The sequence below is a fragment of the Salvelinus namaycush genome, chromosome 22 (genome assembly GCF_016432855.1).
Source record: "Salvelinus namaycush isolate Seneca chromosome 22, SaNama_1.0, whole genome shotgun sequence".
Classification (NCBI taxonomy): Eukaryota; Metazoa; Chordata; class Actinopteri; order Salmoniformes; family Salmonidae; genus Salvelinus; species Salvelinus namaycush.
This window is the reverse complement of record NC_052328.1, coordinates 9,431,825-9,447,069: the sequence shown is the minus strand read 5'-3', so window position 1 is coordinate 9,447,069 and position 15,245 is coordinate 9,431,825. Positions and strand designations below refer to the sequence as shown.

Genomic DNA, 15,245 nt, shown 5'->3' with positions numbered 1-15,245 from the left:
CCGGTCGTGCCTGTTTCCCAGTCTGCCCTGTAGGAGATTGCGCGTGCCCGGTATCCAAACATGCATGGCTTGAGACATGCGGTCACCTGTCGAGTGTGTGTAGCTAGCTACCTAGTTTAAATATCAACAGTACTGTCACAGCAGCAGAACAGTTGATTAACACCTGGGCTTTTTCATTATGAGCACCTGTCCCCCGAAAGGTCTGTGCACAGCCCTGCCATATCTGAATTATAGCTCACTCTTCATGTGAAGGAGAAAGAAACTGTATATGAAAACAAGAATTACTAATATTGATGGGTAGTCTAATCTCAAGTGTGTAAATTGTTTGATTTTGCTGTGCAATAAAAAAGGCGAAATTACTCATTTTGTATTCGTAAAAAGCTTGATTTATTTTTAAGTAATTTCATGTCGGGGACAAATATAACAAATCATAAGAGCTCATCGACAAAACAAAGAGTAGAACCTAATTGAAAACACGAACATAAACACAACGTTGTTACAATAGTGTGCTGCATCAACCACAGATATCGAGAGCAGAGTGGAATATGAATTGGACGGTAGAGTTTTGTTCATTTTGACTTCAGTTCGGAGAAAACCAAGCGGCAAAAACAGAACTATAGGAATTAGTTAGGCCAGTCCCACTCTACAGGATTATTGTGTAGATTCAAAACCACAAGAATCCAATGTGGCTTTAGAGTAATCCCATCAGCACTGCATGTGTAACAATACTACAGAGCACCCAAGTCTGTAACCACTGACGAGAGCCTATTGGAGGAGAGGAGGAAACATGACCAAGCGGAAAAACCATTGTTACAGTAAACCTCACTGTAATAACTTTACTTGACACCCATCGTCATAAATGTTATGACACAGTCATAAACATGTCATAATACGTCATGACAGCTGACATAACTTGTCATAACCTGTTATAATATGGTCAAAACACTGTCATGACACATAGATTTAGACCTGTTGTGACATATATTGCGTTATTTTATGACTGGTTATGACACCTACATAAGAGTGTCAAAACCCTCAAAACCTACCACACAAGGCAAAACATTCCATTACATCCTAGCCTACGTGTCAACAGTATGTTAATGTATGTTATATAAAAATGTTAAAAATGGACCATGTTAAATGATCATTTTAATTGCGCACACATTGATGTCAGACATGCACCTACCCCAATGCTCTGTTGCTGATGACTGGGATGAATGTACGATCAGATTGCAGGAGCAGGACAAGACACCATCTTTTTGATTGATGACTGATATAAGGGCATGTACGTGATAGGCCGATCTGGCTTGTATGATTATGATGGTCATAATGCTTCTTGACAGTTTCATAAATTGTATTTTCTTATTCCAAGTAAAGTGTCACAGGATGGTCATAATGCTTCACGGCAGTGCAATAAGCTTTATTTTCTACAAGATCATTTTTGAAAAATGATGATTAAAAAAAGAAACATGACTGTAAAAAATATCTTACAACAACAACAAAGGACTTAAGAAAGAAAGATTCAAACTAAATGAAACTTCTCGGCAGTGAAAAAACTCATTTGAATAAATGTGGGTTTTGACACTCTTATGTAGGTGTCATAACCAGCCATAAAAGAACGCAAGAGGTGTAAATATATGGGTCATGACAGTGTTATGACCATATTATAACAGGTTATGACACATTATGTCAGCTGTTAGGACATATTATGACATGGTTATGGCCGTGTCATAACATGTTATGACACTGGGTGTCAAGTAAAGTGTTACCAAACAGTTACCCTACCAATGGTCAGCAGCTGGCACAGTGTCAATTCCTGTTTGGAACTGACCTTTTCCTAACAACATCATTGGCCAACTATTTACAGCGATTCAAAACAAAATACAGTACATAATATCGGAAAAAACTGTTCTGCTGGAAGGATCAGCTGTTTCTGTGCATCACATACTGTAAGCTTGAGAAATGCCTGTGTATTGTTATGTATGTTCAGATACACAAGTAGGTATTTAGCTTTACTTCCAGTTGCAAACAATACTGTTACACTACAGTATGTGTGTGTGTGTGTGTGTTTGTCAAACAGCTGAAAGCTTTTTCCTGCCATCTAGAGAATAATCACTATGCTTAATTATATGCCAAAAATATGTTTATTTTTCTGCATATTTCAGCATACCTCGTATATGCTTTTCTGCAGCTCTGCTAAAGTCTTGATAAAAGATTGAAATGAATGTGAGCAGGCAACCTTGCCAACTATCTACTCTAACTTTATTTATATCCTGAAATGGCTTCTTGGTAGCTAGTAATGAGGGTGGAAGATTGGGAACCTATCTGTGCTACCTGAAGCCAACTTCATAAAATTGCTAGGTGGCTAGTAGTATTATGAGAAACAACAACAAAAATATTTTTCAACAAGACAAATCTGAGGGGGGAACACGCCCCTGTCCCCCCTACGGGCATGAGGCCTCTGCATACAGTCAATATATCTTAATCAAGCTTTGAAACAGGGAACAAGTGTTATGCAGTACTGACCCCAAACTTGTTTTTGGAAGGGGAATTCAATTCTTATCCCATATGTCAATATGGGGCAAACTTCTGGCGCTCAGGTTTTTTCATGCCAGCAGTAGGAATCTTAGTGGTGTAAGGGGATAGACCTTGCGGGAGCCCTGAGGCAGCTGCTGGGTGCATAGCCAGCATAGGGAGCGTTTTCATGCCAAGCAGACTAGAAACGGGGACAGCATAGTGCTGGGTGGGGATGGACTGTAAGGTGGAGGGGGAGTGCATGTTAATGGTGCCAGGGACTTGGGTGGCGGCGGCCATGACAGCCATGGAGGTGGGTGTGGAGACAGTGGGAGCAGACTGAGAGAAGCTCATATTGCTGAGGTCAACAGACGACGCAGAGGAAGCAGCCTGCATGGTGTATTTAGCCATCTCTAAGCTGTAAACAGATACAGGGAAGGTAGCCATTTTTTGGAAAGGATGGGGTTGGGAGAAGATGGGAAGATAGGGTTCAGAAAGGGAGTTAAGGAGAGGCATATCCAAAGAAAGGCGGGAAGAGAATGGGTATAGCATGGGAGGAGAGTGAGAGAAAGGGAAAAAAGAATCAAATGAGGAATGTTATGGGTTAAAAGCAGTAAGACAAAAAAAGGTGTTCATGCTTTTGTGAGTTTGGATCACTGGATTGTATGTAGACCCCAAGGCACTTAGATAATATGTAATGCTTTTCCCTAAAACAAAACAATTCCGTCCTCCCTTCCTGTCAACACTGTTACATTGACTATAGTGTCTGTTGTTTGACTGTCGTGTCTGTTGTTAGACTGTTTTACGTTGTTTGACTACCTTGCCTGTTTTGTTCTCTATTTTCAGTTGTGTCTTGTCAGTTGCCTGTCATCTACTGTAGTGCCTCATGGGTCACAACTCACAGCTGACCTGTTAGAGGTAGTGAAGCAGTCTTACCTGACATTGATGAGGTAGTGTGCCACACTGATGCTGGTAGGAGAGCCTATGATTGTGACTTGGCGCATGGGCGATCCGTCCGTGGCACTGGCTATCTTGATGTGAGCTCCTGACACCTGGCGAATCTCATTGATCTTGCTGCCTTGTCTGCCAATTATGCTGCCAATAAACTGAGGCGGAAAAGATAGGAAAGTGAAAAATTGAAGTCAAAAGATATGTCACATGTTTCTCATGGATTATCAGTCCAATTAAAACATCTGTATCCTCCATAATGTTATCTCCCCAATTGGAACATCTGAAAATGTTATCTCCACAATTTGGACATCTGAAAAATATTCTCGCCAGTTTGCACACGTGACAATTGGAAATCTGTCCTAAAGATAAGAATAGAACACCATGTAAAGAGACAGCATTCAGTTGGCTTACATATCACACAAAAAAACATCAATTTCAGCTGTCATTCTCATTTGAGAGCAGCGAAACCGGTGCCTAAATGACTGGGATCTATAGTCTGTACATTGTATGATGCTGATAAGACTGAGCAAGACTTACATCATTGGGTATTGCCAGCTCCTGAGAACTTGTGGGGACAGGGGCCTCCATTCCTGCAGAGTAGGACATAGTACTGTTTCCATATGCACTGAAAGTCATGGCATTGCATGTCACTGTGTGTATGATCCCTGAGACATTACATTCATCAATTATTTGGTCACCTTAATTAAAGAATTCAAATCACATTGCATGTACATCTAACATGAAAGCACAAAGTGACTTAACAGCTTTGATATAAAATGCATACAATTATACATAATGATAGATTAATAATATACCTTAGCATTTCAATCTGTGAATGTATCCTTTGAAATAAATACATTCTCAGCAATACCCTGTCTTTTTTTTTTATCAAACAATTGGAATGATTCAATAATTCTCACTGTTTGAATATTGTGTTATTTCAGTTGGCTGCTTCTTTGTTGTGGGATAGAATACATGGGGTGGTGTAGGTCAGGGATGGTAGGGAGGACGTTAGAGACAGAGGAGAATCGCTGCCAAGGTTAAGGAGAGGGGTCTGTGAGATGAGGGTTCTTTCTGTAAGATGTAGGCTACCACCTCGTAAAAATTGCTCTATCTTTACAGACATACAGTAGAACATAAACATGTAAAAGAAGACGTGGTCCTTCCAGAAGCAGAAGAGGGTTTATGATTGGTGTGATGAGCACAGAAGAAGAAAGAGGAGCACAGAGAGAGAGAGGGATAGATGGACTTTCCCAGGGAGCCTTGGGTACGTACCAGGGAAGGTAGGGTTGCTTTGCCCAAGGGAAGGGAGGGGGATATGCTGCATAGCCAACTGGTGAAGCTTGGTCAACTGCAGGGTAGGAAGGAAGTTAGAACTAACCAATCAAACTGGATTATTTCAGCGGAGCTGACAGCTATAGCTACAATACAGAGCCAATCTTAAATTCAAACACAGAGTTCAAAATGTGTGTTAGTTTGGTGAAGAATTTGACGTTTGACATCAGAATCAGAATTATGCTGGCTTGTCATGGAAGTGATGAGATTCTTCAATATTAGATGTGGTATTTCTATGAGCAAGAGGTGCCAAGTTAACGTTAGCTATTTTTTGTTATGGTCCCTTCATTTTCTCACACTCTTCTGAAATAAAGCAAGCTGCTATGTTAGTGTTAATAAACACCACAGTACAGGATAGTGTTAGTGTTTCCTCCTTGCTAGTGAGTGCACTGAGGGCATAGTGGTGGCTTGGAAGGTGGTGGTGGTTGTAGGCGGGAGTGGGTCATTGGGGTGGGTGTTATTGGATCAGACAAATGCACTTACATCTTGATGTGGAAACGCATACTGTCCTTGAATTGTGAAGGCCTGCAAAAATGGGATACAGGAGTGGGGTATTATAACTGCTTGACCATTTCTCCTCTTGTATCTTTTGGATTATTTTCTAAATGGTTGCAACACATGAGCATTTGATGTAGGTCCCATGCTGCTTTGGTCACATTCCCAAAATCTGTAGCTACTACTACGTCTATGTTCCGATCCACCTGATTTAATCGAAAGGTTATCCATTTCATTTTTTGGTTTCGCTTTGCCTAGGATGTCCAATCGGATACACACATTTGTGAAAGGTCATAATGGATTTTTCTATATGTAAAATGGGAGCCATAACGGATAATGCCACATGGCAAAGCGAGAGGTTTAAGTGTCGTATTTTGTCTAGCGTTGATGCCCATCGGTACACTGCCGTAATTTGTAAAGTGGCGATGTGCTTACTAACTGCTGTGTAATTATATGACAGCTCTGACCAGAGACTATAGATGTTTAAGTCAACTGGCTGTAGCAGCAATTTCTCATCTGGCCACTCACATACTACAAATAGTGGAGAGACGTCAATATATGCGGATGCTTCCCTCTAGTGGTGAAAAGATGCACTGGATGTTTTTTGGGCTAAATGAGCATTTGCGTGCCATTTCCGAATGTTTTTGTAGCCTAAACTCCAATTACATTTCTTAACTTGATTACTCTGAATCAAAAAAGGCCAGGAAGATTTAGAATCTACATTTTAATTGGAATAACAGGAAATGCAATTCATTTCCATGAAATTCCTAGAATGAGCGGAATGAGTGCCTAGTTTGCATGTTTCCCAGAGCTCATTTTAATGACGTCTTTAATGACAAGCAGGTATGGTAACAACATTCTGTGGCTAGTAGCTGTCCTTCCGGCCTTCCATCGTCATATAACAGGTTCTCGTCTATCATTTTCAAGGAATGAATTGGAATATACAGACACATAAACAATTCTAACGGACGTGCAGGCTTTTTGAACAAGGTTATTGTATATTTCCTGAACATAATATCATCAGCCTTAGAAGGCTATTTGATCACCTGCCATCACTTGCCAATCATCAGCACCAAGGGGCTGATGTGTATATTTATTGTTTTCTTCTTATTGTATTGTATTCAAGTGTAACTTTTGCACAGACCAACAAAAAAACTCACTTGTGAAGCATGTTGTTGTTGTTGTTGTTGTTGAAATACTGGATGGCCGGCTCCTGGCATGGTCTTGGGGCGATATGGGATAGTTGGTCCTTTGGGCGGTGACTGAAGACACAACCAAACAACAAACAGCAATGACTGATCAGACATCACTATCAACTGCAACTAGTTAGATCCCATTGTTTCTTAGATGACTTGGCCCTGATATGGCTGTAGCCTCCATTATTATGGTGTAGTTAGATACCATAATTATCAAGCCTTGAGCTGTTTCAGGTCTGGATATCAATTTGAACAAACTGATTATTGGATGCTATAATAATACTGTATGTTAATTGTATTGGCTTGCTTACTTCCAAAATGACAGAGCAGATGTGTTTGACACACTGTGTGATGGCCTGAGGAGTGCCTGAGATAGTGACAGCTCTCTCAGTGGATTCTGGCAGCATGTCCCCTGCAACCTGCACCTGAGCACCTGTGGTCTGAACATCACATACAATGGGAGTCAATTACAAAGAGAGGCCATTATTTGTCAAAAGATTCCTTTTGATCATGTATTATTCATATATAATTGTACAACGTCTGATTTTTTTTATTGACATGCACAATGTATATGTTGTACAAGTTAGTCTCTTGTGACACTGCTAGCCAGTGCACACAAGATTTGGTTTCTGTGTTCCCGAGATTATGTCAACATAAATATTTGACACCCAATTATTTGGAGAGTGCAATCCTCCTTCATAGTTAATTTAATATGTTTACTATGAGGATTTAGCACCCAATTCCATTGATGAATAAGAATGTTTGCGTGACCACATTGTTTGGTACTCCAGGCGTATCAGTCTCCCTGAATAGTGTTGTGTTGTGCTGGTGCTTCATTGTAATTCATTTACCTGAGGCTGTTTCATTGGGTGATTGAAAGGTTAGGACGGGATCATCAAATGTAGCCTGATCCCAGATATATGCTGTATAAACAACTCCTACAGTCATTAGTTGGCTATACAGCACAAACAGATCTGGGACCAGGCGAAATCAAATGAGCTCCCGCTAGGACAAAATTGCTGTCAAAAGACAGAGAGTAATTGAGAGATGCTTCGGGCCTAGCTTCTTCTACCTCTCTGATCTCCTTGATCTTGGAGCCTCCTTTGCCTATCAAGGAGCCACACTGACTCCCTGGGAACACAAGGCGGAGTGTCACTGGAGGATGGCTTGTTACCGTGCTGTTTGTCATTGCAGCTGTAATGTCCTGAAATAGAGGTTAAGACAACAGTTTTCAGGTATCAAAATATAGGGGGTAAAATCTCAGAAATTCTAACATGGTCCTGACAAAATCTTTTGTATTGTATCGTTCATTGAAGTCAAAGGAAGTTTTGTGTGAAATGTTGCCCAAAGTGAGGAAATTAAGTACATTTTTACTTGTAAGATATTAACATAAGGACACACCAGATTACATGGTACCAGAGTCTTTTGTTACCTCCTCAAACTTCTCAGCGATCATAGAGAAAGCTTTGAAGATGCCCTCTGTTGGTCCGGTGATGGTAACAATCCTCTCTGGAGAAGATCCCTCTGAAATGTTGATGCGAGCTCCACTCTAGAAACACAGTTGTCATTTTAGGTGAGTCATGTAAAAAATACCCCTTTTCCTCAAAAACATATTCCAATTCTATTGAAATTAGAATTTTATTGCATTTGTTTTGTCAGAAAATATGTTTTTTTAAAGACAGTTGTAAGGACACGACTTACCTCCTCTCTCATCTTTTTGACGGTTTCCCCTTTCTTTCCAATTATGCTGCCTACCTCCTGTTAACAATGAGACACCAAACAAATATATAAATCAACAAAATGATGACACTCAAACATTTTTCACGCGATCTAACGATCGGAATAATGTGAAAGAATAGGGATATGTTGCAATGATGAGACGTGTTTACCTTCCCATGCATCAGAAGCCGTAAAGTGAGGGTAACATTCAGCCCCCCCTCTGAGGCCCCACCTTCCTTGTCAGACATATTCACACTTATCAACGGTCTAGACACTCAGCTTCATACAACACTCTGTAGACACAAACAGGGACCCAATTCACATGAAACTGGCATAGTAAGTTGATTTTTGTTCAGTCAGTCATAAAATGAAAATAGAAAGCCTTTCACGATCCTTGAAATGTATCCAGTGTAACATGCAACCAATACAACTATATGTGGAGGCCTTCCCAGAACGAATGAGACAATGAATTTGTCATTTTACGATTAGAGAGTTGTCCCTACAGTGAATGCAATTTTCTTTGATTTGGACCTTTTTGCCACATCACTTAAAAGTGAAATCCAAGCCTCCAGAGTTAATTGTGTCCACGTACCAGTAAGCATACATGGTTACATATTTCTTTATCATTTGCCCTGTGATGCAAGGCTTATCATTATGATCCTGTTTTAGTGGTTGATATCTGTGACTGGGTAAAATTCGCTTTGCCGCTGGTGTGATGCTCACATGGTACTCCCTCATTAGTTCCAGCTAAACAGAACTCGTGAGACTGTTCTTTGATTAGATGGAAATACAAAAGGAGCTGTTTGTATCCTACAGGGCTGGAGATCAAGTGATGTCTGTGTGACCGTCTCTAATAATACCCAAGTGATATCACACTGTGGGAACACAATGTCCCACTGTTCCCATGTACCCTTCATCCTATACCCAGAACCACAGAGGAATGTCTCTGAATATAAGACAGACAGGAGTGGGACACTCAAATATGAACATACTACTTGTGAATTGACAGAATCCTTCTTTCCACAATCCAAAATTCTGTCAAAACTTGCCCAAATCTACAGATGTAGGATAATTTTTTAGAACTATTTTGTCGCTTTGAGGTTTAAAAAGGCTTCTAAAGTTTTTAATTACCATTTTAAAATGTCAGATTTGATTTACCCTAGTGAAAAATGTATCAACCCCTACATTTCCCCCCTATTAATTACAATCCACATAACAAACTGGCTCAAATTAAGATCCTACATCTGTACACCAATGCTTTAAACATAATTTATTTGCCCTTTTTGTATCTTACCAAGTGTGTCATGCATGACCTTTGACCAGGAGCGGACTGGCCATCTGGCATTTGCCCGAAATGCCAGATGGGCTGGTCAATTTTTAGCCCAGTAGACCTGTCTAACTTGTGTTTTTCGCACAAAATTATCATTATCTTCAGGCCCCCAATAATGTGGGCCTCAAGGAAAGAAATGGGCCGGTGTGAGGGTCTCGAGGAAAATAAATGGTCTGGTTTGTTAGAAATTCTGGTCCAATTCCGCCCCACCCTTTTCCCCAACTCAGATACTTACCTACACCAATAGATGAAGACAACGCTTTGCCCGGCATGCCACACCTAAGAAAGACATGGAAGCAACAAGGATTACACACAATGGTGATGGGTAAAATAATGCTTGAGTTTGACAATAACATGTAATTACATTCAAACAGTACATGATTCTTTAATTATAATTGCTTCCACATTCATTGCTAAGTCAAGCCTGGGTCAATTCCCAGCAAGCAATGCAAACATCTTCACACATCTTCACGCCATATAGAAAATAATATAATATTGCTGCAGACGATAATATTAGGAATTCAAAGAGTTGTTGAGCAGCAGGGTATATATAGCCTAACAAGAGTGATTCCCTTCTCTGTGTCATTATAATTACACTAAATGCATCCAACAAACAGCAACATCCCAGCCTAATCCTATAGGCCCGGATTTGTTTGGTTAATGCTTAAGACCCTTTTGACCCATTTCAGTCACCTCTAGCATGTCAGCACCCACTCAAGACTACAGAACAAAACGCAACACAGGAGCAGCCATGAGCATGATTTAACAACTGAACATGTACAGTGACAAAAGGTGTTGATAAAAATCTAATCTTTGTAAGCAAACTGGATTTACACTGGAATTACACTACAGGGAACACATGTACTCTTGACTAACTGATTTTTAGGACAATATGAGGATTTTGAATTTGATCTTGTTGAAGAAATGGAACGCTATCAATATTGAAAATGAAAGCTTATCATGAGACAAGTGACTTTGCGCAGAGGCTATGTTGTGTGCTTTAACACGCTCCACCCCATAATTGTGTGTTATAGGGCCTACATAGCATTGTATTACATCGGAGCATTTTAAAACCTTCCTCTCACATCATGAAATGAGATTAGGCCAATCTTAACGTGTGGATAAAAGTTCCTCCTCATATACAAGGGCATAGAACATTGGGCAAATATATGTATACTCAAACCCACAATATTAGACCAAAAGCCTAGCTTTAGTTCCATCAATTAAATCCAGTACTGTAGATTAAATGGAAATGTATAACAATAAGGGTATAGAAATTCAATGACATGGGTAGCTAAGTCTGTGTCAACTCAGGGCAACCGGCTATTGAGGGCAATTTATTTGTAAGTTGTTAAAAGAACAGGGGATTAAAGTCTACGGTTGAATACGACTTCTGTAGTTCTTATTTGCAATATTATTACCAAGGGAAACATGAATAGCTGCAAAGCCTAATCCTCTATTAGCCACATTGGTTGAGGCGCCTGTAATGTAAAAATAACTATTAGTATAAAACACTAACCTGCTGTTTTAGTATAAATATTTGTTCCTCTTCCTCTCTTCTTTGTCACTCCAGAATGAATAGTCCTCTAGTTTTACAGTCCTCGTTAAAAGTTTGACCCCCTTTGTTGTCAGTTATTGCTCAGAGAAGGGACAGATGGCTCTCTGTGCCCTTAGACCGGCTGGCTGGATTGAGGCTGGCTTTGCTATTTGTCCGTCCCCCTAGCTTAGCCCTAGATAAGCCCCTACGCAGGGCAAGTGAACCTGCATCTCTCCATGCCAGTGACACAAGGGAGGCATTGCTCTGTGGAGTGATCCACTAGCTGCTGAGGCCTGGGGGCAGAGCAAAGTGGCTCTTCTGCAGGACACTGTCCAGAGAGAGCTATAATTACAGTGACTGCACGCAAGACATTGTAGAAGTCTAACCTTTACAGTCAACAAAAGCATAAATGAGAATATCCCGTAGAAACTCTTTGTAAACCTCATCATTAAAGTGTTGGTTGTTTAGATTCTCTGGTGGATTAGCAAGCTGCTCCCTACTTCAATAAAGTAAAACACATCACATCAGAAAAATGGGGACAGAACTGACAATGGAGAGCATAGTTATGTTTGGAGAGACAACCATAATGTCTTCATGGGGTGCTTTACCCTCACTCTGCCCCTCCCCCACACCAAGCCCTTACAACCAGTAATGAGGCAATAATGGATACAATATAGCCCTTCTGCCCATAAAGCTGCATTAAGCTGAGCCACCAAATTGTGAAGGGAAATTAATCAGTGAAGCATAAGTGGCATATTTAATTACTGCCGCATCACTGCATGATAGGGAGACAATAATGGCCTCTGTGAACTTCTCATGTCACATGCTTCCAGACCACGTGCTTTGGTCTCCCTACTTTAAAAAAAAAACGCAATTTGTCTCCAACAATGTCCCATGAGTTGGTGTAAATGTGTGTATGTGTTTACAGTTTTTTTCAATGTAAGTGGTATATTTTCACAACTCTAAGTACAAATCTCTAAACTGATAACACTTGACATGTACCATTTTTTAAATAATTTGTATCGAATGGCACGTTGTGAGCATGTTGAGAAATATGTCCGTTTCATTATACTGATACAGTACATGCAGGATCATGACCCAAAACACACCTCCAGGCTGTGTAAGGGCTATTTGACCTAGAAGGAGAGTCATGGAGTGCTGCATCAGATGACCTGGCCTCCATAGTCACCCGACCTCAACCCAATTGAGATGGTTTGGGATGAGTTGGACCACAGAGTGAAGGAAAAGCAGCCAACAAGTGCTCAGCATATGTGGGAACTCCTTCAAGACTGTTGGATAAGCAGTCCAGGTGAAGCTGGTTGAGAGAATGCCAAGCACGTGCAAAGCTGTCATCAAGGCAAAGGGTGGCTACTTCGAAGATTCTCAAATATATTTTGATTTGTTTAACACTTTTTTGGTTACTACATGATTCCATATGTGTTATTTCATAGTTTTGATGTCTTCACTATTATTCCACAATGTAGAAAATAGTAAAAATAAAGAAAAATCCTGGAATGAGTAGGTGTGTCCAAACTTTTGACTGGTACAGTACGTACGACAAATCATCAGAAATAGCGGTATTGTAAAGCAGTTGGCTGCTGTAAAAACGTAGCACGGTGTTGTATGTCATTTCTGCCCCATGAAACATTGTACAAGATCACCTTTTCTATGTGATTTGTCAACTGATACAGTATTGCCTGTATCTCTGCTTGAAATTCATCAGCTTACAGTGTAAAAAATGTAATATTGTTATATACAACCCAGGTATTTCAGCAGTGCATTGTACACTACACAATAATTCAAAATGGTAGCACATACTGTACAGTGACTACACTTTGTCCTTTTGAAGCACACTGGCTGATGGGAATGAGGATGTAGTATTTACATTCACATCCTTATAGGATTTGGTTTTACCTTCTAACATAAATTGATGTCAAATTGATGTTTTTAAATATAGAAATTTTTCAGCAGTTAAACTATACACATTACAGGTTTTTTTTATCACTTTAGTGGAATTTTCAATTCTCTTCATACAAAACTCCAAACAGTTAACACATGTAATGCAGCAAGTGTCATATTCAAAACGTTTTATTGTGCGTTAATTTTATTTGAAGACATCTTTCACCAACATTGTTCATCCAAAATACCAGGAGAACATTGATTTAATCACCAAAACACAATATAATGAACATCAATTTAGTTATTTTAACAGCCAGTTAATTCAATCAAATAAAATGCAACATACTGTACACGTTTCAACATTGGCCTTTGAATGTAATATGCTACAATACAGAGCAGGCGTTATGGGCGGATCTTCTTAGGAGGCTGGCCTGCCCTACTTCGAGTGGGCCAAATCTGATGTGACAAGCCACAGACAGAAAACTCGACGAGTGGTTGTTAAAACGACTGTCACCAAAACAGTTATGGACATGGGGCTCATGTACAACGCACTTGAACCTGCCCTACTGTCCGAGTGCTTAGCTTACAGAAACGTAACACCTCTATTCATAGGCACCTGGGCAATGGAACAAATAGAGCAGCTGCACCCCCCCCTTTCAAAATAGTGGCGCAAACTCATGATCCATTGGGTAATTTGTCATTTTCAATGATTAGTAATGTTTTGAGCTAGTCTGTATTAAAATAGTCAAATATGTAGCCTAAGATATGTAGCCTATTCAATGCGGTGTGTTGTTTAACCCTTGTGTGGTGTTCATGTTTGGGTTATTCACCAAATGTTCGCGGGTCTGATGGACACACATTATTGGGTTTTTAAAACGATACAGCCATAACAATTTACGTAAAAATACTTAGATGTTGACTTATATCAATTACAAGCAATATAGACAGCATACATGGTTAATATTTGCCATTTACCTCTGCTAGATCACATTTAATCAATAAAAGCGCAATTCATTTTTTTTTACAAAAATTTATTATCAAGACATAGGTAGAAAAAAATCATGTTTCACAAGGTTATCACTTTTGCTGTTTATTGCTTAGAACTGAACAAATTGGACGGACAAATTTTACATACAGTATTTTATGGAAATGATAAGAGTCCCACCGAACACAAAATAAGGCTGGTCTACACACCACATGAGGGAGAGAGTTTTACTGTGTGTGTGTTGCAAATGTATTTCTTGCACTTGATGCATGTGTACTGTGCCTTCCTGTCCTTCTTGGGTCCACACACATCGCAGCGCTTCTTCGTTACGTTACCAACTGCAATCTAGAATCATGAAAACCCTTAGTTCAGGAATTTTACTAACATCTCACTCACACACATATATAGTTACAGCAGGCCAAGGTAGGAGAGTCAGACACACACACATACAACATCATCACTAACACTTACGTCCGGTATTGGAGTTCTTGGTTCTGTGGGTCAGGCGGATGGGGCACCAACATCCTCCTCACTTTCTGCAGAAGCTGAGGTCCTTGGGATATGTTGCCTCCTCTGGATTTGAGGTCTTACCAATGCCTTGCCCAACTCCTCGAGAAAGAGCTGTCTCCTCTGGAGCTTCCCTCTGTTCCAGTCTGGGTTGAACGCCATCCAGATGACAAACGCATTGTACACTGCGATGTCCAAGATGTTGAGGAATATCACAAGTGGCCAGTGTAGGGTTCTTCTTTTGCAGCTGTAGCCAGTCACCAGCTTGTCTAAATTGTTCACCCCTCCTTTTCTGGCTTTGTAATTCATTATGATTTCTGGTTTTTGATGTTCCTGTTCACAGATTCTCCCATCCCTATGCAGCGTACTCATGAGTACCACATTTTTGCCTTTCTTTGGCACGTAGGACACTAGGGACGAGTCGGCCGTGAACACAAACTTAGAAGAATTGATAGGCCTGTTCCGTGTACTCAACAGCTGAGTTGGGAGCTCTGGCTTGTTTTTTTGTACTGTTCCTAACATTGTCAGTTTCCTCTTGAGGAGCTCCTGTCCCAGCTTGTGCGAAGTAAAATAAGTTCTCACGTGATGTTGTGGCCACGGAGTCCCTGTGTCACGTCCAGGACAACCCGCATCCCTTGGTTCTTCTCAGGGGCTCCTCCATCTGGCTTCCCCGTATACACTTGCAAGTTCCACGCATATGAAGCAGCAGCATCACAGGCAGCCCAGATCTTGATTACAGATTTTGCGGGTTTAGATGATATGTACTGCCTGAAGGGG

The 15,245-nt window shown here is 40.4% G+C and overlaps 1 protein-coding gene across 2 annotated transcripts; it reads right to left on the bottom strand.

Moving 5' to 3' along the window:
• Nucleotides 1–728: 728 nt before the first annotated feature.
• On the bottom strand, nt 729–8,458 carry LOC120017896 (poly(rC)-binding protein 3-like). Of its 2 annotated transcripts, none has more exons than XM_038960853.1 (11): nt 8,381–8,458; nt 8,193–8,249; nt 7,924–8,040; nt 7,564–7,695; nt 6,803–6,931; nt 6,495–6,557; nt 5,284–5,325; nt 4,741–4,816; nt 4,003–4,055; nt 3,451–3,620; nt 729–765 (listed from the first exon to the last, which is right to left on the bottom strand). In XM_038960853.1, exons 1-11 carry the CDS (start codon nt 8,456–8,458, stop codon nt 729–731), a joined length of 954 nt encoding a protein of 317 aa, XP_038816781.1. The 2 variants fall into 2 exon arrangements, with proteins under 2 accessions (XP_038816781.1, XP_038816780.1); XM_038960852.1 differs by lacking the exon at nt 729–765 and adding an exon at nt 2,572–2,932.
• Between the last annotated feature and the right edge of the window lie 6,787 nt (nt 8,459–15,245).